Here is a 27,445-nt window from a genome sequence, read left to right on the forward strand (position 1 = left end):
CACTGAGAAGAACAGTTGTAACCTGTTAACCGACTGGTTATTCTAACAAGAGGTGGTGATTGCATTTTGGTGATATGGTGGATAGACTTTTTCAAGAATACTCCATCACCGAGTTGAAGCTACAGCTATTGTAGTAGTGGTGCTTGTTGGGGGAAAAAGGGAAAAAAAGAAGACAAGATTTGATCTTGGTGCACATAATATAATAATTGATAACTCTGTTTATATGAGTTGCCAAAAAGGCCTGCATAAGCTCTCAGCTCTCGTTGCAGTAGCATGAAATACTTTAAATGCAAGATCCCTAGTGAATGAGTCATGAATTTGCATGCTCAAGCAAATTACATTAAGCATAACTGAGGAAGCGCTCTTTATAAAATTCATTACATTCCTATGAATAAGAAATAAAAAAGGAATGACTAATATTGACATGTAAATAAAATAACTTAAGCACAGGCCCTAGTGTAATCAGGATAGCACAAAGTGTCGATGGAGCCTGTATCTGGAGACTGAGATCTAGTAATTTGATATTGACAATTTGACAAGAAGAGTGAAAACACTGATTGGTTGTATGAAGGCGAAAGACAGTTTTCTTAATAACATTTGCATTCCAAATTGACAAGGTAACAGAACCCAGCTTTCTGCTCCGTTACCATGGAGAAATTATATCTCAGTGTCTCTCCGTGACAGTATGTTACATCAGTCACAGTGATGTGCTGCTGTTGCACGCTATTGTCTTGAGGCTGATTTCACACATGCAATTTTTAAACATAAATGATTGCCAATGAAGAATACCAACAAATCAGACTGTATATTATCTTAAAGAAACACCTGGAAATTTACTCTTTTTGAATTTTTGCCTTTTTGATCTCAGAATATAAAACATTTCCTTTTGGTTCACTTGGTATGGGTATGGGTTAAACTTGTGTGATGTATCAGTCCACTGAGTGTTTTGATGCAAAGAGGATGTGATCCATGTTAAACACTACCGGGCAAATATTCTTAAATGGTCATCCTTAAATGGACAAAGTAATACTCTAATTGAAACCAGATTATGTAATTTTATGTTTACTTTTCATTACCATGTGTTTTATATTGCTAGGGATTAAAAGTGATAGCTTATGTGGTAAGATATCACATAAACTGTATTATTGTTTGAATCAGATTTCGAGATCTCTTTGCCCATTTTGTGACAGGAAATATACATACAACTCCTCGTTTATTTACTTTCCTCAAACAGTATTTGTTTTATCCTCCTTGTGGCAGTTGTTAATAATAATAATTGTTTAATATTTGTATATATTAACATGTTTTTATACTTTTAAATAAAATACAAACACTGTAAAATAAATCCTCTTTTCAGTGCTTTGGACAGGTGCATAGCAGATCTGTTTTTTAATATAGTGAGAGTGGTCTGGAGGGTGGAAAGGCACACAAACACAGTCACTGCTGGATGAGATGAAGTGTTATTGCCTTGCTTTAGGGCAGAGCAGCAGTGGTCAAAGTGAGGTTTCCAGGAGGGATTTAAACATTCTTTTTCCTGTGTTTCCAGAGCTCACACCAGCAAACCTTTCTCTTCTCTCCACCTGCTCTATTAGGATGTCAAAACTACGTTACTGGATATATTACCAGGGGCCAGCACACATGTTTTTACACAAAGCTGTCTTTCAGCCCACACAGTACATATTTATTTATTATTCATAAAACAGGGGACCAGGTGACGCATTTTATTTAAAAAGCCTGCAGCAGTGTTGTTCAGAAACAGGTTGGATGTCTACTGTGCCTGTTCCAAGTCCTGACACGGGAAGAAAATGTTTAGTAATGTGCACAGTACTGTAATGGTTAGTGGTATTGTGCACAAATCTGTATTATGTTTTATCAACTAATGTTTTATTCATGTTTTTGTCAGCTTATGTAAGTACTGTACTAACGTACAGACGCTTCACAATATGTTGATAATTGGGTCAGACTCAGCACAGCACTAATAATGATGATGCAATAATGCTAATAATGATAGAAATACACAGAGAATAACTGTTTGTGTATGTTTCCTCTAGTTTGTGGAGACATTCATGGGCAGTTTTTCGACTTGATGAAGCTCTTTGAAGTAGGAGGATCTCCAGCCAGCACACGATACCTTTTTCTGGGCGATTATGTGGACAGAGGATATTTCAGTATTGAAGTAAGTCACTGCTATTATCTGAACACTAAATAATGCACTTCATACATTCTATTAATTTTTAATAATTAAAAAACAAAAACATTGACCCAAATCTGTCTAATTGTTTTCAGATTTAATCCGCTTCACTTGTATATGTACTTTTAAACCTAAACATTTAGTTTTACTCTTGTTTTTGTTTTTTTGTGTCCCTAGTGTGTGCTGTACCTATGGGCCTTAAAAATTCTTTACCCCAAAACACTGTTTTTGCTGCGTGGGAACCACGAATGTAGACATTTAACTGAGTATTTCACTTTTAAACAGGAATGTAAGTATGACTGCCACATCATCGATAACCATAGTACATAACACTTTGACTGTTGCATTTTGCAATATAAAACCTAAGGAAACTGTCATCCATAAGAAAAATAAATGGGAGCTGGGTCTGGTCACAGATCATATACTACCATCTATTTTCTGGGATTTCTAGTTAGAAGTAAAGCCACTTCCCGGCTCAGTATTTGAATTCAGACATTTTATTGGCTTATCTTAATGTTTACACATGTAAAAACAATTGTTTTTTTCATTGGCTTTTTTAAGACTTTCCGTCTAAGAGTGAGAGTGTGTGTTAATGTGTGGTCATTTTCTTTTCCCTCCATCTCAACTGGTCGTTCCTCCTTCATCCCTTGACAGGTAGAATTAAGTATTCAGAGCGGGTGTATGATGCGTGTATGGATGCTTTTGACTGTCTTCCCCTGGCAGCCCTCATGAACCAGCAATTCCTGTGTGTGCACGGAGGACTGTCCCCTGAAATCACAAACCTTGATGACATCAGGAAAGTATGTATATAACAAACTAGTGTAATTTCCCTGTTTAAAGAACCAGCCTATAATTCTATTAACACCTGTGCTTTGTATGTGCAAGTAGTGATCATCAAGGGAAAAAAAACATTCCTACTTGTTAGTCCACCAAAAAGGGACTCTAACATTGTTAACTCTCATTTTAGACCTTAACACACAATCAGTCTCTAGCTAAAAGATACAGTGTTAATCATGTTCATTTACACAAAGAGGCCATTTTTAAAAACATTATATTAAGGGTCCTGCAGTTCAGAGCACAAATGATGAATCTGATATTTGTTCTTTTCATCACTGTCTGTAATGTAGAAATTCTGATTTCAATAATCTGTTTCCTATGGAGAATAAACTTTCAAAATGACCAGGTTACTGCTCCCTACCTCTCTAAAGTATTTTCCCTAAGTTCCTAAGTCAATGTCCTTCTCTCTATTAAATGTTCTCATTTAAAAGCCATTATATTGTATTTCTTTCTCTTAAATATGACTTTTATCAGTAGAAGCAAAATGTTTACCTTTCCCTCCCCATTCCCTTGCTAAGTGAAAAAATAAATACTATTAGAAAAGCAACTACAAAAAATATGAGGTGATTATAGTAAAAGCCCAGCTGCTATCATGACTGAGATCCAAGGCTCTGATGATTAGGGGGAAGTCCTTAACCAATTCAGTTCTTATCATCTACACTGAGCTCTTAATTCAGTTTAGTTTTAATCTGAGGATTATTTAGAATAATTTGTTCCACTGCTTATGCAGTTTATATGCAGTGGAATATTTTATTAGATGCCCAAGCTGTTATCAAAAAGGACGGATTAGCCTTGTAGAAAAACATTAACTTTGCATTGGCAGTATGTTAGCCTTAGTACAACAGCAATACCTCTATAGTATATCTTTAAAGCATAAGGGCCAGATTTACTAAGAGCTTGCACCAGTGCAAGCCTTCTTTAAAAACTACTGTCAGGATTTACCAAAGACACACAGTGAAAAATTATATATCATTATTATATGAGTTTCCCTTTCAGGCGCAAAATTTATGGGAGGAGAGTATTTAAATTAATCATGACACAAGGTGATTTACTAAGGTTTGCGCTTGACAATTTACTGGTATTTGTGCCATTATTTACCACCCAAAAAAAAAAACATGTCTTAAACCAGACGCTAATGTCAGTAGATCATGCGCAGAACTTTCCACTCCCATCTGCGCTGTTTTGGAATTACACTGTCACGCTAATTTGCCCTTTTTATCTGGCCCTAAATCAGATAAAACTTTGGTCAAATGGGTTTGGACTCTTTAATCTTGCAAAATGCTATGTTTTTCTTATGTGGCCATATAGTAATTAAAAAAGGGTGACAATATACAGATTTTATCTATTCTATTCTGATTGTTTGTTTTTTCTGTTAATTATGATGCTTTATCTAACCCTGGAGTACTCTGTAGTATATAGTGTATTTACCTTTTCCAGTTAGACAGATTCAAAGAGCCTCCCGCATATGGACCAATGTGTGACTTGCTTTGGTCGGATCCGCTAGAGGACTTTGGGAACGAGAAGACCCAGGAACATTTCACACACAACACAGTGAGAGGCTGCTCCTATTTCTACAGGTACCAAAAGCACATCAAAGAGGAAACCAAAAAGCACTTTACACAAAAACATAACATATCTTTTAACATAAAATGTCATGCATTCCTAGACATGAGATTCATTGTAATAATTCTCATAGTGTGTTATGTGAGCATATTGCACAATGAGATAAATTAGTGAATTGACATGCCAGTTAGATTAAAAAGATTGGGTATATTCAGATATTTCCTGCCTCCTCGTTTTTCTGAAACCCTCCATATCACAGAATAGAAATGGCATACATGTGTCTATGAGCACGAATATAAGAACCATTATCCAGTGGTGCTGTATTGTTTGATTCTCTAGTGACTGTTAAATAAAGATGATTTATGTTGTGTGTTGGATTTGCCTCAATAAGGAGGATGTCATACTGTAGAATGGCAGCAGAATGAAATTGGTTGTGTGAATTCAGGAAGGACTGATGGAAATATCACTGTCTCTGTTGATAGAAAAATAGTTATTGTATCAGATGATATGAGGTCAGATTTTCAATAGGTAATTCAATAATACATAGTTTCAATAGGTGTAAATAGGACTTGGAAGCTTGATATGAATCCGTGTCAGAACGAAAAACGAAAAATCAAGCTGAAATCTTGTTTTTCGTTTTTTTTGGAAAAAAATGAAAAAACAAAAAAGGAACTGTTTTCTCATTTTTCTACTTAAAATATTAACCCCCTGAGGTCGACTAGGATCAGTGCAAAAGAGACTCAAAATACTCTGTTGATTTTGATCTTACATGCTTGTGTTGTACATCATTCAAAACTGTTAAATGTCTTCTTTTATTTGTGTACACTCATAATAAAAACAAAATGTTGTGTTTTTCGTAAAACAAAGAAAATAAACATGATGCGCGTTCTGCTGTCTCTCTCAATGTGAAACTCATTCTGAAACGCGACAGAAAATGACCTGTAACTCAGCGAATGTTTGTCACATAGACTTGAAACGCATGTCTATACAACGCTTGGAGTCTATTTTTAAAGTATGTAAATTATTTAAAAAACAAATATTCTCTGTTTAAGTAATCCGTATGAAAGCAGAGGGCATGTACAGTTTCTCAAACGCATCCTAATTAACTCTAATGTGACCACGCCCACGCACGCACGAGCGATTGACATGCAAATGATCCACGCGGACAAATGCAGACCTGTAAACGCCCTTATTACCTCAAAACAAAGAATCAGAGACTTTGGTAACTTACTCCTCTGCTTTTCATCGACCCGCCCTGCTTCATACTACAGTAACATTAATACAACTTTAATACTATATAGTATATGCATTTGTTAAAGTCATCAAAGACTTTGGTAACTTACTCCTCTGCTTTTCATCGAGTTTGGAAGACTGTGTTTGTGCTGTGCTGTGCTGTGCTGTTTCACTTGGATTTACCTCAGAAGAATAGAAGAACGCGATTTGACGATGAGACGATTTTCAAGGTAAGACATGTTAAACTGGTGGTGCCAGATTAAAATGTATGTTATGAAATGAGATTGGAGTAAAAACATGAACTAAGCCTAATATCGTACATATACAGTATATGTATCTATATATAGACAGAAACATGTTGAAATGTGAACTAGACTGGTAGGCAACCTTTCAGTGCTAAATGTACATGTTCGACACAAGGATGTTTTTATATTCTATAATAAAACACAGCATGATAAAAGTAGGCTTATTCTATAATAAAACACAACATGATAAAAGTAGGCTAGTATGAGTGTATACTATGGTGAATATTATGTTTCATGTTTCATATTATGAATAATATATTTGTGGATTGAGCAGCTTGATCCCTTCAGTAAATGTTCTCTGCACGCGTTTGAAAAGCAAAATTGCGCCAAACAATAGGCTTCATTTTTTTTTACTCCAAATGTTTATTTTCGTTATGACATTATGAAATGAGATTGAAGTAACATATGATAATCAATATATTTTTCTCTAGTGCAGTGTTACTTAAGTGTTCCTTTTTAACGAATTATAGGCTATTGTTATTATTATTTTATGCAGCACAGCACATAGCTTATGCCTACAAGGCACAACAAACCTGGTGTTCATTATATATATATATATAATGAATACTTTGTTGTGCCTTGTAGGCATATAAGATATGTGCTGTGCTGCATATATATATATATATATATATATATATATATATGTATATACAGTGCTATGCATAAGTTTAGACACCCATGCTAAAGTTGACTAAAAAGAGGAATAAAAAATCATCTTTTGGAAATTGAACTTAATGCCTTAATTTAAAAAATTAGGAAAAATCCAACCTTTAAGGACACCAATTTTCTTTGTGAATGAATAATGTATCGTAAATAAATAAATAATCTTCCTTAAAATACAGGGTGCATAAGTTTGGACACCCCTATGTTAAATTCCCATAGAGGCAGGCAGATTTTTATTTTTAAGTATTTTTTTAAATTATTTTTTTAGGATACTATGCATCCTGCTAAAGTTCCCTTGGCCTTTGGAATTAAAATAGCCCCACATCATCACATAGCCTTCACCATACCTAGAGATTGGCATGGGGTACTTTCCATAAGATCATCTCTCAATGCAAATCAAACTAGCTATTAGGCTAATTGAAATAAAACCATGTCAATCTCTAGGTATGGTGAAGGCTATGTGATGATGTGGGGCTATTTTAATTCCAAAGGCCAAGGGAACTTTATCAGGATGCATAGTATCCTAAAAAAAAATTAAAAAAAAATACTTAAAAATAAAAATCTGCCTGCCTCTATGGGAATTTAACATATGGGTGTCCAAACTTATGCACCCTGTATTTTAAGGAAGAACATTTATTTATTTACGATACATTATTCACTCACAAAGAAAATTGGTGTCCTTAAAGGTTGGATTTTTCCTAATTTTTTAAATTAAGGCATTAAGTTCTGTTTCCAAAAGATGATTTTTTATTCCTCTTTTTAGTCAACTTTAGTATGGGTGTCTAAACTTATGCATAGCACTGTATATGTGTGTGTGTGTGTGTGTGTGTGTGTGTGTGTGTGTGTGTGTGTGTGTGTATTCTGTACATTTTAAAAAAGCAATTTTAACCTGAAAAATCTAAAATGTATTCCCCAAATCGTGCAGCCCCTATAGTTTCTCTTGATATCAGTATGTTCACAGCGGGGTTTTTTGTTTTTTTTCAGGGACCAGATGCTCCACTGAGGAGTCTTCCGCATACTTCAACATTCACATAAGTCTCCGTACATGAACATGGTAAAGTGAAAAATCAAACACCATGGAAATGACAGGTATGTACTATGTTTCAGGAATGGCACAAAGGTATGTGACTGGTTAAGTCTCTGTCTTTAGTTCAGTGTGTTAAATAATGTGTTTTTTTTGTCATTTGTTGTGTATATTTGGATTATGTTGTGTTGTAAATAAATCCAAACAATCAAAAAGCCATTCTTTTTTAAATCTCCTCATTCTTTGTGCAAGGTTGCTCAGAATGATAGGGCCTGTTAGCACCTAATAGGGTCATTATGGGAGGGTCTTTGTCTTTCTCAGGTGTGAAAGAAATTAAATAGTCATGATGTCCACGCCTCTTCGCATAAAGCTTTCTCACACAAAACATGTCTTACAAATTTTAAATCAATATATTGTCTTATCTGAATGAGCAGTCAGGATGATTTTCACATAGTTTTGGAGCAAATATTCTAGGCTACGGCATACAATTTTCAAAAGTCTTATGAAGAAATAATCAGTATGGGTTTCATGACCTTATTTCAGTGACAATTTGTTTGTGTTTTTTCACAAACCACGCATAAATGTCATTATCTCAAAACTACAAACTTTTACATACATGCTGCTGACATATTATTGTAGCAGAGTTTGTGCTAAATACAGTGTAATCAGACTTTAGCCATGAAAATGTCACAAGTAACAGAAATAAGCACAAATGTCAGAGCATGTCAGAACACCTCCAGGGCCCAGAAAACACCTCAGACCCCAGAGGGTTAAATCAAAAAAATGACTGAGCGAATGATAGGCCTACACGGATTCATATGATCTTTTGTTGGCGATAGAAAAGAGATTGTAAGCAGTAAATGCAAGAGAAGAATAGCAGGTTTAATTCTTACATCTGATGTCCACACATCAGTTCAGATTTGGATCCTGACAACAAATGTTTGAAAAAATGTGTCTTATGTGTGTTTTTTTTAGATGGTCTGCTTACATTGTCAGTTTATTATACAGTGCTTGCATATTATTAATAGGCGATAAGTAAATGTTCACGAGGGCTTAACAGAAAAAAACACCTCATATTCAGATGTGTATATCTATTTGACAGTTTTGCTTATGACCAAAAACCGTATATCACAATATTTTATTTCACGGCAACAATATGTCACGACATAGATAGATTAATTCTGCATTTTAACACAGGGACAGTTGTGACACTGTTAGTTTGACAAGTCAGAAAAGAGCTGACTTACACTTTATGGTAACACTTTATTTTACAGTGTCTTTGTTACAGATGTTACATATAGTTACTGAAGTAATAACTATAAATTATGCATAATTACATGCAACTAACCCTAAACCAACCCATTTTCCTCACCCTATAGTAAGTACATGTAGTTCATTAATATTACTCAGTACTTAAATGTATGATTAAACTGTAACAAGGACACCTTAAAATAAAGTGTAACCCACTTTATTTTAAGGTGACGTAGTTACACGTTACTACATGTACTTACTATAGTAAAAACAGTAAATGATGCATAATTACAAGTAACTAACCCTAAACGCAACTCTATAGTAAGTACATGTAGTTAATTAATATTACTCAGTACTTATTTGATTAAGTACAATATAACTCTCTCTATTCCTTATAAAACCTTTCTAGTCATAGGGCTGAAGTCTATCCCAGTTTCTTAGGCCAGAGGCAGGGGAAAGTACCCTGGACAGATGGCCAGTCCATCACAGGGCTCTCACACACAGAATCACACACAGGCAATTTTGACTGTCCAATTCACCTGCATGTGTCTGGAGTACCCGGAGGAAACCCACGCTGGCACGGGGAGAACATGCAAACTCCACACAGAAAGGACTTCTGGCTCAGCCGGGGCTCAAACTGGGGACCTTCTTGCAACACTAACCACTGAGCCACAGTGCTGCCCACAATGTTACTGTCACCTTAAAATAAAGTGTAACCAAGAGTAGCATGCATTCACCATCACCTTTTTGAACTTACAGGATAAGTGACATGTGACTGTGAGGAACATTGTAGATTTTATGACCAAAAAAACTGATTTTCAGGAAAGAAAGTAAAAAAAAAAAAAATCAAGATTAATTTTTGCCTAGCAATCATTGTATTTTAGATACAATTATTGGTAACACTTTACAATAAGGTTCCTTTATTAAACATTAGTAAATGTATTAACTAACATGAACTAACAATGACCAATACATTTACTACTGTTTTTGTTAATCTTTGTTAAAGGTGGTATCAGCGATTTCAGGCCCAAACATAAATGTTCACATTCATCTAATCTTACCTAACGATCCGCTAGCTGCCCGTCCCATAAGCATGCCGTCAAAAAAACGCGTCTCTGTAGGCAGCCTAGGCTCTGAGATCTGCACATAAAAACAGTTGTTTTCACCCGGTTTAGCCAAACACTCAAAACCAAAATAAATAGTGTTCCAACCAATCACCGACAGGGGCGGGTGTTGTGAGGTTTTGCGCTCGTGCACGGCTGCCTATGACTATGGCTGCCCAGTAAACAATCTTTTTTTTTTTAGGAAATTTCTGTAAAAGTTTTTTTTTTTCTTTTATCATGTTTCAAAGGTTGTAGTTCCTATTAACCAGACTGACTTACAACAGGTGAAATTGTGCCAATAGCTCCCTGTATGCACAGTACAAGATTTGTTTTTTTATACAAACATTAGGCCTAAATCAAGTTTTTTTTTTTTTCGTGTCACAAAGCTTCCTAGTGACCAGACTGACTTATTTACAGGTGGAATTGTGCCAATACCTCCCTATTTCACCAAATGGTTTTTATTTTTATTTATCAAATTATATTATAATAAATTATACGTTTTAACCACTTGGTGGAATTGCCAGACGTTCCCTTATGGATCATGCGCTGTGGTAGCGCGTCCAAGCATTCTCGAGTATAAACACAGCTATAATTCATGTAGGTTATTTTGAAGTAATATTTTATGTCGATATACACTGTTAAAACTAATCGTGGTATTGATATATTAAGACTGCTGACTCTATAGAACAATGGCTAGGAAAACTAACTTTACCGGGCTCCGAGAGCCCTCTAGTGGTCGGGAGCATTTCCGTTGTGTTGTGGCTTTATTTCGTTGTGTTGTAGATTTTCCGTTGTGTTGTGGCTTATTTCCGTTGTGTTGTGGCTTTATTTCGTTGTGTTGTAGATTTTCCGTTGTGTTGTGGATTCATTTCGTTGTGTTGTGGCTTAATTTCGTTGTGTTGTGAACTTATGTTTGCTTTTTAAATTTCGTTGTGTTGTGCACTACTGGGCCACCGTAGATTTTAATCTAAATAACACTGTAAACCCGAATAAGTTAGCAGAACTCAAAAAATTTAAGGCAATCGATTGCCTCAAATTTTTAAGTTTTGAAATTCAAAGTTTAAGTAAGCAGAACTTAAGATTTTAAGTTTGTACTTAAACATTTCAAGTTAAGAACAATTAAAATAAGAGTACACTATTTCATACATTTAACTTAAAACCTTCATGTAATCTCAATGTGAACATTTCATTAGTATTAACTTATAGTTTTAACAAGCTAGTTTGCTAACATACTATGTTATCATGCTAACAATAGTATGTTATACAGCACTTGCTGTATGAGTACAACAATATAAAGATTTTATTTGCTCTCAAATCAAGCCGCATGCACCACTTGTCACCATGATGGTAACTATCCTAAAACCAACATTAACAGAAATTCTTCTAAATTAGCATAACAAAACATTAATCACTACTAAATCTCCCACTTAACATTAATCTTGCACAAATAAAACATTATATTACACTTAATTTTAGCATTTACTCTCCCATTCAAGTGCCATCGGCAAAGCATGCTGGGAAATAGACATCCCAGCCGTTTCAATTAAACTTAAGTTTGTCTAAATTAAAATAAATAATTTCATAAAACTCAAAACAATGAAATAGTTCAGTTTACTTAAAATATATCAGTTCTGTGAACTTGAAAGAAAAAGAAAGTGCTAAATACTCATAAAAGTTAATTTGACTGAACTAATTAGTTTAATTTAAGTTTGTCCTACTCAAACCAATTAATTATTTTGAGCGTTAGGGTTTACAGTGAAGATGTTTCTTGATTAAATAAAATAAGCCTAATACATAAAAACCACAAGACACAACCGGACAACAGTGGTTATATATATAAATATAGTTTAAGTTTTGATCGAAATTATTGATAGGGACATATCAGTGTCACTGGATATTGGTAGGGACACGTCCCTAGCGTCCCTACTAAATTCTACGCCCCTGCGGCTGTACCTGCTTCCAGGTACTTTTTTCCGTACCACCTCCGGCGAGGTTCTAAGCGAGCTGAGGCGATACTAAAATGTGACGTGAAAACACGGCAGACTGCTGATTGGTCAGAGAGAATCGTCACTATTCACTGCGTCATCATTGCATGCGCCAGACAGAGTATCCTGAATAAAAAAACAGCAAAAACAAAAACATCCAAAAACAGCATACACTCGATTTTCTCCATTGTCCTGTGTGTGTGTGGGTAGCGGGTGCCTTGCGTAGAAGATTAAGTCACGGCAGTTTCCTGCGGCGTCGCTATGACGACCAGGTACTATTGTGGAGGTACTATCTGCAATGGAAAACGGAGCGAAAAGCAAGCCAAGCCGAGGCGAGTCGAGGCGAGTCTAGTTGAGCTGGTACTGGTAATGGAAAAGCGCCATAAGGTTTACTTCCGTTACTGATGCTCCATCTCCCTCTAGTTAGTTTTGCTTTAAATATGAATATTACAAAAAAACTAATACTAGCCTAACTAACATAAGTTTAAAAAAATGACTTATTGAAGACAAGTGAACAGTCAGTTATGAAATAGACCAACTTGAAAAACTTAAAACACAAGAAATAAGAAATACTACATACAATGTATAAAGTAATCACATGTACAAAAAACACTGCATAGTATTCACTGTGTAAATTAAATGTACGTTTATTCTTATTAAGTTACCAAAGTGATTCAGTTATGAGCAGTGAGAGATTATGTTGTTTGATTACCATTAATGACAAATTTCAGCAGGAATATTAGGCTGCTGTCACTAACAATGAATGCACTGATCTAATATACTGATACACATTCATTTTCTTTCTCAACTGTTTACGTTCACTTAAGTCATAAACGACTGTGTTTACTAGGATACTCACAAAGATGGGCTTTTGACACATAAGTGTGGGTATTTGACCGTTCAAGCCCAACAAGGCACCAAAAAGAACAAAATTCAATACAAGCTGTATGAGCAGCTTTTTTTATGTGTGCACGTTTCAGGTGTGTGCGCTCTTAAACCATCTCTCAGACAGAGCATGCACATACTGAAATGAGTTCTCTTTTGCTGCTTATTGTGCTTTAGTGGTTTAAAATCACCTGTTCTCTTACGAGAGGTTCTCTCGTATTGCATAATTTAGCTTACGCTACGGGAAAGTTTCGCGCCCTCCACACCCCTCTAACCGTCAGGATGGGTGTGGCCCGCGTGTATAAGAGAAAGGGCTCACAGGCTGAAAATCTGATTTTCTTGTCTTCAGCGAAGCCCTTCGCATCGCTGGATCTTGAGAGCCGCCGCCATTGAAACCAGCGACCAGCAAGCTTAGGAGAGTGCCTGAAGAAGCCGGCCGTCTTCGCCGCCTTCAGCCATCCGTGCCTGCTACGCCATCCGGCGACATATCCTTTCATTGCTGTGTGTGCTCGCCCTGCGACACACACTTTCTCTCATTTCTCTCCTAAAAGAGCATGAGGCGTTTTTCTAAAAATGCTTCGTTTTTCCTGCGGCTCGTGCCGCTCCCCGCTCAGCAACGGAGACCGCCACCTCATCTGCGCTCTCTGCCTGGCCCGCGAGCACGCCGCCACCGCGCTCTATACGGGCGGCTGCCCCGAGTGCGAAGAACTCTCAATGTCGACCCTGCGGGCTCGACTTGAAGTTTTCGACCAAGCTGTCGCTCCGCCTGTCTCTGCTGGGCCGCGCAGGAAGAAGCGCCGCTCGCAGAGACCACCGGAGACTGATGTGGCACCGAAGAGCTCGCCGGATCCTTTCCCTCGAGCTTCTCCCTCGCCCTCTCCACCACCCCTCCCGGCCGCTCAACTGCCGGCTCTAACCGCCCGCGCCGCCGCCGCGTCAGGGGATGAAGCGGATGAGTTAGACGAGGATGCCGGCGCTGACAGCTGTTCCATCCTGGCTTCTGACAGCGAGGTGTGGTCTACCGCCTCCTCGTCAATCCAGGATTCCGGCCGCACTCGAGCAGGTGAGGACGCGGAGCTTTTGCACCTCCTCACCAAGACCGTTGACCAGCTGGGCCTCGAGTGGTCTCCTCCTAAGGAGCCAGCGCCGAACAGACTCGACGGCTGCTTTCTTCATCGCCGCCGCCGAACACCAGCATCCAGGACTGCACCTTTCCTGCCTGAGCTCCACAGCGAGCTTTCTAATCGTGGAATGCACCATTCTCCGCGAGAGTCTCTTCCCATACTTCATCGACGCTCTCACAGGTTGACGGCGCCGCTGAGAAGGGGTACAATGCCATTCCCCCCGTGGAAGAGGCGGTTGCAGCGCACCTTTGCCCGCCTTCTGGATGGCGCTCAAAGGCTGCCCTCCCATCAAAGGCTTGCAGGACCACATCAGCCCTCGTCGGCCGTGCTTTCACCGCCGCCGGACAGGCTGTATCTGCCCTGCACTCTATGGCCGTGCTGCAGATTCTCCAAGCCGATCTTCTCCGCGATCTGGACGAGAGAGGCTCGGAGTCTGCTTTCATCACGGATTTACGCAGCGCGACGGATCTCTCTCTTCGCGCCACGAAATCCGCTGCCCAGGCCCCTAGGAAGGTGCATGGCCTCTCTGACTGTTACAGAGAGGCATCTCTGGCTAACACTCGCCGATATGAGTAGGGTTGGGTATCGGTTGGGTTTTATCCGATACCAGTACCTACTCGGTATTTTTCAAACGGTTCCGGTGCTTAAACGGTTCTTGAAACGGTACTTAAGAAAACTAAACTGCACACACTTTATCAAAAAATAATACCTCTGTGTGTGTGTGTGTGTGTGTGTGTGTGTGTGTGTGTGTGATTTTCTGAAAAAGATTTTCTGATTAAATGAAAAATTGTGCCCTTTAAAAGGCTACTGATGTAGCACAAAACACTTGAGTTAAGATCAAAATTTTGTCTTCTCATATTATGACTTTTACAGAACAGAGAAATATCTGACACTGAGCAGAAATATTTAACACACACAGTATAGCCTCATATAAATATACTTGATATTGATATACTTCATACTTGATATGCAAGATTTGCAGTTGGCATTAAAATACTAGACTTACCCGAAGAGGAACACTGGCAGCTGAACTTGAACTTTAGTCAAGCGTGTCAGAGGTTTTGGGTTCTATAATCCGCATTTGTAGTTGTTTTTTTTTTTTGTTTTTTTTTAAACCGATTATGCTCATCAGTGGTTGTATATCAAGCAGGGACACTTTGTGTCCATTATATTTTGAGATTTCACCAGAACGAATAGATAGGTTATGAGGCGCCATCTAGGGCTTAAATCAAACTTCATTCACGCACATATGAAACCCTTGCATACACGTATACTAGGTAGTCACACATACATGTATACTGCTGAATGCTCAAAATAATATATATGAAATGCACAACTTCTAAAGTCGCTCACGCACACACACGCAAACTCTACACACACTAGACGCGCGGAACTCTCCACGCACATACTCATCTGAGACGCGAGCACACACACACACACACACTCACACAAACTCTCCGCGCACATACTCATCTGAGACGCGAGCACACACACACAAACTCTCCGCGCACATAATCATATAGACGGCGCCTCATAAATAGATCGATCTCCGCAACGTATTGAAGCGCGCGTCCGGGTGAAGTGCGGTGTGCGCGAGCCACGAGAAAACACTGTATCCGAGCCACTGATCGCAGCGGCAACGAGCACTTTGATCACTTGATTTAAAAAAACACATTTCAGCGCTAGATCGTCTCTTATTTAACAAACGAACTAAATGAATGCTTTGCTGGTTAACTGGAGATGTTTTATTATTGGATCATTCGTGCCGCGAGATGTTTTATAGGGGGCGGTAAAAAACGTCAGGCACCGAAATCAGGCACCGAAAGTTTCGTTCTTATTCGGTCTGGTTACTACCGTTTACGTCGGAACCGGTTCCCTATTGGAACCGGGTTTCGGTACCCAACCCTAGATATGAGGGAGTCTGAGCGCGCGGTGTTTCTTAACGCCCCTCTCTCCCCCACCGGCCTGTTCGGCCCAGCGGTAAACGGGATCGTGGACCGCTTCTCGGAGGTGCAGAAGACCACACAGGCAATGAACCTCTTTCTGCCTCGACGCTCGAGCTCAGCCGCACGCCGTCCTCGCGACCAGCCTGCGCAACGCTCCGCCCAGCGTCCAGCTCGACCTCCGTCCTCGCAGCGACGACAGGGCGGCCGCCCTAGATCGCACTCGACCAGCCGAAACAGGCCGCCTCCCCCGCGGGGACCCCGGCCGAGGATAGCGGTGAAACCCGAGCCCCCGAAATCCTCCTAGCCCGAGGAAGGAAAAGACGGTTAAGTCCCGCTGCGGCTGGACCACCGTCAAAGCTTCACACTCTGTCAGTCCCCGTTGCCACGGCAACTGCAGATGTTTACCTCGCAGCCAACGAGCCGGTAAATCTACCCTCTCGCCTGCACACAACCGCCATTTTTACGGCGACCCAGAGAAATCTCAAAAAGAGTATAATGTCTGGTTGCACGGCTCACGCCGCATGTGTTTCAAGTGTAGTGAATGTGCCCACGCACGTTTCTGTGTTCACCCCTGCACACAAGCACTATAAATCCTGTGTCTCTCACAGAGCCCACTCTCATAAAGCGGGCAAAAGCCGCTCGAGTGTTAGAAGTAGGTCACGTGTCCACCCCACCGTACCCACACCTACTCACTGCCCGCTCTGTTACACGGCCTCTCACTACCGGTCATGTTTCAAATGTAAGTCCTGTGCCCGCCCTCGAGCGCTCACACATACTAACAAACATTTCGCCCCCGACGCCGCCCTCGCGCGTCACGCCTCACACTATATGTTCCCCGTCCAAAGCCACCGGGACACTGTGTGTAAAACGGCCAGCCATCGCTGCATGCGAGCCGCCGTATCTAAGCACCGAGAGCGCGCGCGCTGCGCCTGCGCCTCCGTATCAAGCTCTCGAGCCCGCGATACGCGGCAATCAGAGCCCGGAGGCCATTCTGCCCCTAGCTGCACACGCGAAAGCGTGGGAAGCTATCCCAGGCGCGTCAGAATGGGTGCTGAGCACAGGAAAAAAGGGATATACTCTGCGGTTCGCTCCCCGCCCCCCGCGCTTTCAAGCGCGAACCGAGACGAGAGTGAATGGGAAAGTAGCACATCTACTTCGGGCAGAAATAGCGACACTTCTGTGCAAAGGGGCTATAGAACTATTTGACCCCCTTCTCGGAGCGAGTCAGGCTTTTACAGCCGTTATTTCCTCGTTCCCAAGAAGGACGGAGCTCTCAGACCGATTTTGGATCTGAGATATTTGAACAAAGCTCTTATGAGAAGACCGTTCAAAATGCTCACAACCAGGCAGATCCTCGCGCAGATTCGCCCGAGGGACTGGTTTATCTCCCTCGATCTGAAAGACGCTTACTTTCAGATCCAGATAATACCCCGTCACAGGCCATTCTTGAGATTCGCCTTCAACGGTCAGGTATATCAATACACCGTCCTGCCGTTCGGCCTGTCTTTAGCACCCCGTACATTCACGAAGTGCATGGACACGGCTCTCGCTCCCCTGAGAGGTCAGGGAATGCGAATTTTGAACTATTTGGACGATTGGCTGATTCTAGCACAATCAGAGGAAGAGCTTATCGCTCACAGAACAGTGCTTCTCAGCCACCTGGAAAGCCTGGGTCTCACGGTCAACTGGACCAAGAGCTCATTACTGCCCAGTCAGTCAACCTCTTTTCTGGGTGTGGAACTGGACTCTGTGGCAATGACGGCCCGCGACGCACGCGCTGTATCCGACGCCTGGCCGCGTCTTTCCAGCCGGGCAGCACCGCACCTCTCAAGACATTTCAGAGGATGCTGGGTTGTATGGCTTCAGCTGCAGCAGTGCTTCAGCTGGGTCTACTGCGTATGCGCCCGTTGCAACGTTGGTTGAATGCCCGAGTGCCTCACAGAACCTGGGCTTCCGGCAACATTCGAATCAGAGTGACTCAGAGCTGCGTTTCAGCACTGAAGCCCTGGTTAGCGGCCGACTGGTACCAGCGGGGAGTGACAATGGGAGCCGTCTCGCACCGCAAAGTTATCTCAACGGACGCATCCAACTTAGGTTGGGGCGCTCTTTTCGAGGGCAAACCGGTCTTTGGCCTGTGGTCAGACCAGGAGAAATGCCTCCACATAAACTGTTTGGAGATGATAGCGGTCGAGAACGCGCTCAAGCGCTTCCTCCCACTGATACGGGATCACCATGTGCTAGTCCGCTCGGACAACATGTCCGTGGTGTCCTATGTGAACCGACAGGGCGGTGTCAGATCCAGGAACCTCTGCAGACTGACAGAACGCCTTCTCGTGTGGGCTCATCACTCGTTGCGCTCGCTGAGAGCTGCGCACGTGCCGGGCCACCTGAACGTCGGCCCAGACAGACTGTCCAGAGACAACATTCCCCCGGCAGAATGGTCTCTTCACCCCCAGACAGTCCAGTCACTCTGGCGCCTATTCGGCAGGGCGAAAGTCGACCTCTTTGCGTCAAGAGACAACGCTCACTGCCCGATGTTCTTCTCAAAGAGCGAGGACGCGCTGGCCCAAACCTGGCCCAGCCTCCAGCTGTACGCTTTCCCTCCGATCTCCCTGTTACCACAGGTCATCAAGAGGATCAGGGAAACGCACCACCCAGTGCTCCTCATAGCCCCGCGATGGGAGAACCAAATCTGGTACCCAGAGCTAGTGAGGCTGTCGCACTCAGCCCCATGGCCGATCCCCGTGAGAAAGGATCTCCTCTCTCAAGCCGGTGGATCAATCTGGCATCCCCATCCAGAGCGCTGGTCTCTGCATGCGTGGATAATCAACGGATACCCGTTGACCTGCCAGAAGGGGTCGTAAACACGATCACGCAGTCTAGAGCTCCTTCCACGAGAAGGCTCTATGCGTCTAAATGTTCTGTGTTCTCTAAATGGTGCGCTACTAAGAGCCTGGATCCACGTACATGCGGGGTTCCACGGGTGCTCTCCTTCCTACAAGGGCAGGTCCCCCTCCACGCTCAAAGTGTATGTTGCGGCTATTGCAGCGTTCGCGGAGACGACGCGCGGCTGTGCAATAGGAAGGAACGAGCTCATAATCCGTTTCCTCAGAGGAGCCAGACGGATGAATCCCCCGCGGCCCCCCTCGGTTCCTATTTGGGATCTGTCCTTGGTCCTGGAGGCCCTGAAAGCTTTTCCCTTTGAACCGCTTGAATCTGTGGACCTAAAATACCTTTCGTTCAAAAACGTTTTTCTGATAGCTCTGTCTTCAGTAAAACGCGTGGGGGATCTACACGCGCTATCTGTTAGCCCCGCATGTCTCGAGTTCGGACCAAATGACTCCAAAGTCATCCTCAAACCGAGACACGGTTACATCCCCAAAGCGATTGGTACCCCCTTTAGGGCGCAAATCATCTCCCTGTCGGCTCTGCCAGCATCCGATAGCGAGGACAGTGATAACCTCTTATGTCCCGTCAGGGCACTGAGAGTTTACATCACGCGCTCCGCCGCCTTTAGGCGTTCCGAGCAGCTCTTTGTTTCGTTTGGTGGGCGCACCAAGGGTCTCGCCGCCTCAAAACAGAGCCTGTCCAGGTGGATAGTGGCAATCGCAGTAGCTTATGCGTCAAAACACCTGCAGTGCCCTATGGGTATCAGAGCCCACTCCACTAGAGGCATGGCCTCGTCGTGGGCTTGGTCCAGCGGGATTTCTATTCACGATATTTGCATGGCGGCGGGCTGGGCCTCCCCATCTACATTCGTGAGGTTTTATAACCTGGAAGTTCCCGCCTTGCAGGCTAAACTGTTATCAGTATAAGTGATATGTATGTTCTGCCCAGTCACAAATGTGCAGACTACGTTCATGTACTGTTAATATTTCTGGTATTGGCACCAAGGGAAGAGTTTTTCTGTACACAGACCGGCTGAGCCGCTCTGTCTTTTTGTCCCCATTACGCACCTGTGTACCGGTGCTGGCCCGTGCCGCTGGCCGCCTACCCTCCACTCAGTTGCGCTGGGGATTATTCTCTCTACACATAGACCTGCGAGACCGCTCTATTTTCCCCTATGATGTGCTTATGTACTGTGTTGGCCCGCGCTGCTGGCCGCACTGCCTACATTGTTACATAGACCGGCAGTGCCGCTCTATTTTTATATGAAGTGCTTATTGCATGTGCTGGCCCGTCCTCCGACTGGCCACCTGTTCCAGCATGTGGTTTTTCCCCGGTTTCCCTGGGACTCATGCACTGGATGCTCGGCGCGCACGGCGTTGACAAAGGGTTCCCGTAGCGTAAGCTAACTTAAGCAATACGAGAGAACCTCTCGTAAGAGAATGTACTCGGTTACCTAATGTAACCTCGGTTCTCTCTAGAAGAGGGAACGAGTATTGCGTAACCTGCCGTGTCGTGCCACGAGCTTTTGCGCTTCAGACTATGAAAAACAGATTTCTCTTATACACGCGGGCCACACCCATCCTGACGGTTAGAGGGGTGTGGAGGGCGCGAAGCGCCCTCATTGGGCGTGACGTCACACAGGGCTTACTGGTAGGCTGCAGCAGTTGCCGCTGGACAGCCAATGAGCACGCTTATGTAGCCTGCCATGGTCTGCTGGCTGTCACACTGCGTTGACAATAAATACAAAATTAAGGATAATTTTTGGTTTCAGATCTCGAGAAAAGATAACTTTCCCGTAGCGTAAGCTTATTTACGCAATACTCGTTCCCTCTTCTAGAGAGAACCGAGGTTAGATTAGGTAACCGAGTACGTTTTTAAACTGCATAGCTTAAAACCATATTCAACGTTTTTGTGACAGTGCAGCATGGCAATGTCACGTGAGCATACAATAATTTGTCCAGAAGCATACAATAATTTGTCCAGATGAGATGCAAGAGTGATCATATGACAAAATGTTTATTTTGTCAAAGGCTTAAAGATTCCCTGTGGTGAAAATCAAGTTTTTAATGTTGTTTATATGTCTGTGTGGTGTTTTTAAAATGCTTTAAGACAAACCATGTGTAAATTCATGTCAACTCGATTGCTGAGTATTTTCTCCTTAAAGGAACACTCCACCGTTTTTTCATATTAAACTATGTTATTCCCTTAACTAAGACGAGTTGATACATACCTCTCTCGTCTCAGTGCGTTGTTGGGAACTTTTATTCCTTCATCGAAGCAAGACCAGGAGATGTTGGGATCACGTTCAAACAGAAGTTATTCTTTATTGAGAACTTCGCTGTACGTTGCTGCAGTCATCCAACAAAATCTAACTCTAATACAGTATGCATTGTAGTTATATACATTCCAAGGGGGAGGGATTACATAGAGGCGGAGACTCTGAACAAAGCATGCAAATGAAGTAGGAACACACCCTACTCTGAGAGCGCTACCAGTCCAATTGAATCAGCGTAACTATTCAAATGCTGATACTGGCCAGGAACTCCGGTTCCAAGAGCCATCCCAGAGCCATTAAAGACAAAAGGTGAAAGTCTCCCCTACAGCTAGCCATTTGGGCTCCGAAAGGTGAGAATCTCAGTGATCTGATTCTATCAAGTGAAAACCGGTTAGGCAGGTTATCTGGCTTGCTCAAGAGAAACAGGCCCAATCAGCATAACACTATCATTCAAATTGCATAGACGAATCATTCGTGTGCTAATCCCATCAGTCTGAGTGAAACTGGGACTCCAAGAGCCATTAAAGACAATAAGGAGAAAACAGGAATTGCAACTTTGCTGAGGAGAATCATTATCTTAACCTTAAAAGCTAAATACAATATTATTTACCGTGATGTTATGTATGGAAGCATATTTGAAATAGATTCTTAAAATTTGTTATCCTTCAGCGTGCAATCAATCGCTCTGGCGCGCGGCAACACTTTGATAGCACTTAGTTCATTCATTAGGATGTATGGTATGATGTGCAAGTATGGTGACAAAATAAAACATGGCGCTTTTCTAAGTGGGTAAAAAGGATAACTATAATGTATGGCGGAATAGCACTTGGGAGCACTTCGACTCGGCGCACTAAAAAGTCACGTTGGTTCTAATGACAGAAGTGAGAGGGAGAGGGGGAGAGGATTTTTCAGGAGTGATGCGCCGAGTCGAAGTGCTCCCAAATGCTATTCCGCCATACATTATAGTTATCATTTTTACCCGCTTAGAAAAGCGCTACGTTTTATTTTGTGTCACCATACTTGGTCGTGTAACTACTCGTGTAACTGTATTTAAATAGGGAAAACTTGGAGGTGTTTGGTCGCTTCTAGCTTCATCTCTGTTTGGATCCTAATGAATGAACTTGGCTAAGCTAAGTGCTATCAAAGTGTCGCCGCGCGCCAGAGTGATTGAGTGCACGCACTGAGACGAGAGAGGTATGTATCAACTTGTCTTAGTTAAGGGAATAACATAGTTTAATATGAAAAAACGGTGGAGTGTTCCTTTAATACTGCAGTGAACCAAAGACAGTCTCAAAAATGTGGTTTGAAACCGCCCTTGTTCTTGACAAGGCAGGCGGGCTTTAGCATATCATGCTAACCTAGGCTGCAAAGCAGGGGAGTCTCAAGTGAAGCCAGGTTATCCTGGTATTTTTCTGTTGATATGAAAAATCATGTACATTTAGCAATAAAGCGGGGGAATTATGTATATTATGCATATTACAATGTTATAATGAACTATACTATATGCCTTTCTCCACTCACATTCTAAGATGGCATTTATCATTTTTAGAAGGCAGACTGAGATGGCGAACAGGAACATGGTTTGTGTAACAGTAGCAACACATTATTAGCTGTTTGATAATGTAGTCAAGCAAAAATGTGACATTATAGAGAGCGATACATAAAATGCATTACCATTCTGATATTTTGACTTGCAGACGACCCTGTATAAATAACTCTTCCACTTCTTCTGAATCAGTTTCTGGTTCAAACATATATGGCTGAATTAACCCATAGTTTCCACTTGGCATTGTGTAGCATTTACTAAAGTAAAGTTGACTGAGTGGATCAGGTAGTCCGAGCTCATGGGATTGAGTGGAGGTGGGGCTAATTTGCATATTCATGTATCTGTGTACTAAATGAAGCAAGGGTGTAGTTACATTCAAGCTATTTTAAGGCATGAATAATTTTTTTTCACAGGGAAATTTTTTCGAAATATATGAAGAGCTCTTTTCCAAAAAGGGATAAACGCCATTTAAAAAAAAAAAAAAATGAGTTTGTCATGTCATTTTGCTGTGTACTGGACCTATTCTGCTCCATCAACGTTTCATGACAAATCGCTATATTTACTTGTTTAAAATGTACTGCAAGATGTAGTTTCTTTCCAAAACGAGATAAGCGCCAAACCTATTTTTAGCCTAAACGGGATATATCCTCTCAACCAATCAGAATTCGGTGAGCGTTCTACGCAATCCAAACAGAGGTTTGTTACTTTATGTTCATTCATTCCTCAAAATGAGTGCTTTAAACTGTAGTAACACTTTTGATGGCCTTGATGAGCCAGTGGGACCTACACCTGGGGGTAGAAAACGCAGACTGGACAAAGAAAATCACAAAAAACAACAAAAAAAGAAGGTTCGTCACTCGGGTGGCGCGTTAATACCAACAGTGGGATGTCAACACAAAGCTGCCGCCAAAGGTTTCTGTCAGGCCGAGAGGCTGTCGCCGGACGATCTGATGGTAAATTTCAACTATTTTTATGAAAAACAAAACAAGGTTGACCAGGACCAGGCCATACTTCATCTCCTGGACATCACGCAAGTGACAAGGAAGCGTCCGAAAGTCCAGGACATTAACAAACAAAAACGTATCTGTTAAGTACAGTCTTTTGTGCAACAGACATCCGGAGAATGTGCCCGTTTGCAAGGCGACCTTCATAAAAGTGTTTGGTGAGTACAACTTTCATTTCAGAATTGACTAGTATAATACAGTTTTGTAGGTTTCCCCCTCGCGAAAAAGATATTTTCCTGTAAAGAAGCCTGCTACCGTGACATTAAAAGTACTGAATAGTTCTAATAGCCTAATAGCCTAAATGTGTTAGGCTACTAAATGATTTGAATGTATTTTTAACATTGTTGTATTTAAGGACTGGTATTTGTATGTGTGTTATTTTTAAATTATTTGTTTTATGTGGTGGACAATATTAGAACATATCACTGGAAATATGTATTTTATTTTTACTATTTATTTTATTTTACTATTTATTTTATTTGGCTTTTATTTAATTTCATGCATTTGATTTTGCACTTATTTAATTTATATTCATTTATACTATGAGTACCTGATTATATGTTGCATGTTCTCTTGTTTGTTTTTTAAAAGACAAACCATCTTTTTTTTTTTTCAAAAATTGATGGATTTATAGCGTTTTGAAAAATAAATAAATAAACTTTGAATTTATCATCAACAATATTGTTGTTTGATTTAATAATCATTGTTCAACGTGTTCAGACTGAGCCAAAAAAAACATTTTAATTAGGATAAATTGAATATTCACAAAATGTGTGGGTCTAGGTAAAAAATGTAATTTTCCTGAAAACTACTGAAATGGATTTATCCCGTTTTGGAAAAGAGCTCCTCATATCATTTTGGTGATCAAAGATGAGTATTAAAGGATACAATTATTGAATACAGGGGGACTTTAAATGATCAGTATTCATAAACATACTTTTAAATAAAAGGAATTCAACAGTGTTGTTGCCCATTGAGGGAGGAGGTCAATTATAGCAAGGGTTTTATAGCATTTTTTTACATCCTTTACACACATACAGTACTTTTGCCATCTTTTAAATGTCCTTACTGCGACAGTAGTATGATGACGGTGTTCTTGTATCTTGAACGTTATTAAATGAAATTGCTCCCCAGAACTAAATCTAGAAGCCAAGTCCATTTGTCTTTATGCTGTATTTTACAACTCAATTTTCTCTTTCCTCATTCTTGTAGTTATCCTGCTGTGTGTGACTTTCTACAACACAACAACTTATTATCTATCATCCGAGCCCATGAAGCACAGGATGCTGGGTAAGTCTGGCACAAAAGCATATATCTTAGGTTGTTTTTAGTAGCATCTGGTTAGGTTTGAGAGACTGGAGAGATGCAAACATTGCATTTTGAAATGTTCTTTTATAAGATGTGGTTAATTATGGTCCCCTGAATGAGTTTATGCTCTGCTGTGATAATTGAATGAACGTATTGACTATAAAAGGAAGATGAACTTGTTGGTGTTGTGATTCTCACAACACAACACGACATTCAAGATGAGATTGATGCCTATTGCCCACAAAGCATGTTTGTGTTTTTACCTGATGGAAATCTTATGAATAGACCTTTAAACACAGTATTATAGGACCAGCCTAGCTTTTCCAGCTGAGAATGGACCTTGGTCTTGCTGTCCAATTTTGTTGAGTCAGAGTGTTAGAGCTTTCCGCATGTTCATTGATTATGTTGGAGTCGTTGTTTGACTAGACTGTACTCTGCCAGTCTCTTGGTCCCTGATTATAGCAGCAGGGTGGTGAAAATTAGATCAACATCAATAGAAGTTACATGCTGATTAGTAGACACTAGATTCAGAGCTACTTACAATTAGGGTGACCACCCGTCCTGCTTTGCGTTGTACCGCACAGCATTTTCACCTCTTGTCCCGCACGTCGCATATTGGGAAAATGTCCCACAAACCAGTCTATTGGTTTTTAATTATCATATTAAGAAAACGTGTATGGGTTCTTTTGCCTTTTTAAGAAAGCATTCTATTTATACTTTTTCCGGCGTAGTTTTTCACCTATTTAACAGTGCTTCATCAAAAGTACAAATACAACAGCCGCTTTTTAAATCCTATCCAATGGTTGAAAAGAAAGGAGTAAACACGGTCACTAGTAGGTTGTGACGGCTGTCAATCAAAATGTGGACCGGTGATACGTTCCATGTGTTCCCTGTCAGAAAACAAATGGATAATTCGGATATCTCATGATAATAATTCAAATGGATAAATTAAAATTTTAATTTAACAGAATTTATCAACTTGTTGCTTGCTGTGGTTGTTTTAATTCACATCCTTTCTAAAAATGAGTTTTTAGTTTAATATATTCTTAATATATAAGATTGTCAATGATCTAATTTCATGTTGTTTTATATTTTATTTGTTTATTGTTTATTTTGTTGGATTTTAGTTGGACTTGGTCAGAACTGTTTCAAAAATAGTTATCTGCATGATGCCTGCTGCCTTTGGGCTCAGTGATGTTGAATTTAAATGACATGTAAAATGTTACATTGTGATGTAATTGTGTTTTCTGGAAGGGACTAAAGAACAAAGAACTTTTATCAGCTGAATGGCAGAATACAAATGTTTTTATTAAGTTAGATAAAAACAGTTATATAACATTATATAACAGTTTCAGGATATGTTTTAGTGTTGGTAACATGTCCCACATTGTCCCACACAAACTTATAATCGTCCCACATTTGGTTTGTTTGATGGTGGTCACCCTACTTAAAATGCACTAATTGCAGGGAGAGTCCCTCTAGACTAGAGGCTCTAGTGCAGCTCTGGCCCAAGATCTCTTGCTTTAACAGTACAGTGGAAGCAGAAGGACTGAGATCAGAGATCCAGACTCAGTGCTCATGGAACGGAAGTCGCTTTAGCAATCCTGCACAGATAATTCATAATTATTATGCTACAATCAAACTGAGACTAGAGCTCATACGAATAAAAAGAGACATCAAAGCAATGCAGACAAATGAAGACAAATCTAGATTTCGACTGTGACATTTTTGATGGAGAAAATGCTTATTGCTGGGTGATTATAGTCTCATGACTAATTGATAGCCAGAAGTTAGGCCCGAAGGGGTGTAAAAATACATTGATATGGATCAATACATCGATCAAACGTCTAACGATACGATCCATCGATGCCACACGTAAAATATCGATATGAGGTACCTTTATTTTGACACTCTCCACATCCTCACATAACGTCCGTCTAAGCATTTCCGCCAAACCGCGCATTTTCGTTTACTCACCATACTGTCTGCCGCTGTGTCAGTTTGTAACGTTAATCTCCTCAGCTGAAATAGACGCCTGACAAGATTGACTGAACCCTAAACACGTTTTGTCACAAAAGCCGGTATTGTCCACTGTCAAGGCATCGCGAGTTCATGTTTTATAGCAGAAACTGACAAGCACCCTTGTTGTTTGTGAACACAACCTGATAAGTCCATTTTAGCGAATCAGCGTGCAGTATTCAGGTGAGGTGTCAAGGCTGCTAGTCAGGAACCTTGCTAAAGCAGCACGTTACAGTGGTGAGGGAAAAGCTCCCTGTATTGCGTGTAATCACAACAATAAAGTTTGTAAGGCGT

At 41.0% G+C, this 27,445-nt stretch overlaps 1 protein-coding gene across 4 annotated transcripts in view; it reads left to right on the forward strand.

Annotated features, from left to right (window-relative positions):
• Positions 1–27,445, forward strand: part of LOC307155833 (protein phosphatase 3 catalytic subunit alpha) — a 243,072-nt gene that overhangs the window by 173,184 nt on the left and 42,443 nt on the right. For all 4 annotated transcript variants that reach the window (XM_079866811.1, XM_079866813.1, XM_079866812.1 and 1 more), the window contains exons 3-7: positions 2,052–2,176; positions 2,369–2,480; positions 2,846–2,991; positions 4,466–4,605; positions 25,037–25,114. In XM_079866811.1, the coding sequence (XP_079722937.1) occupies positions 2,052–2,176; positions 2,369–2,480; positions 2,846–2,991; positions 4,466–4,605; positions 25,037–25,114 (601 nt within the window). The remainder of the gene's footprint in view (positions 1–2,051; positions 2,177–2,368; positions 2,481–2,845; positions 2,992–4,465; positions 4,606–25,036; positions 25,115–27,445) is intronic.

The sequence above is a fragment of the Squalius cephalus genome, assembly GCF_949319135.1.
Source record: "Squalius cephalus genome assembly, chromosome: 3".
Classification (NCBI taxonomy): domain Eukaryota; kingdom Metazoa; phylum Chordata; class Actinopteri; order Cypriniformes; family Leuciscidae; genus Squalius; species Squalius cephalus.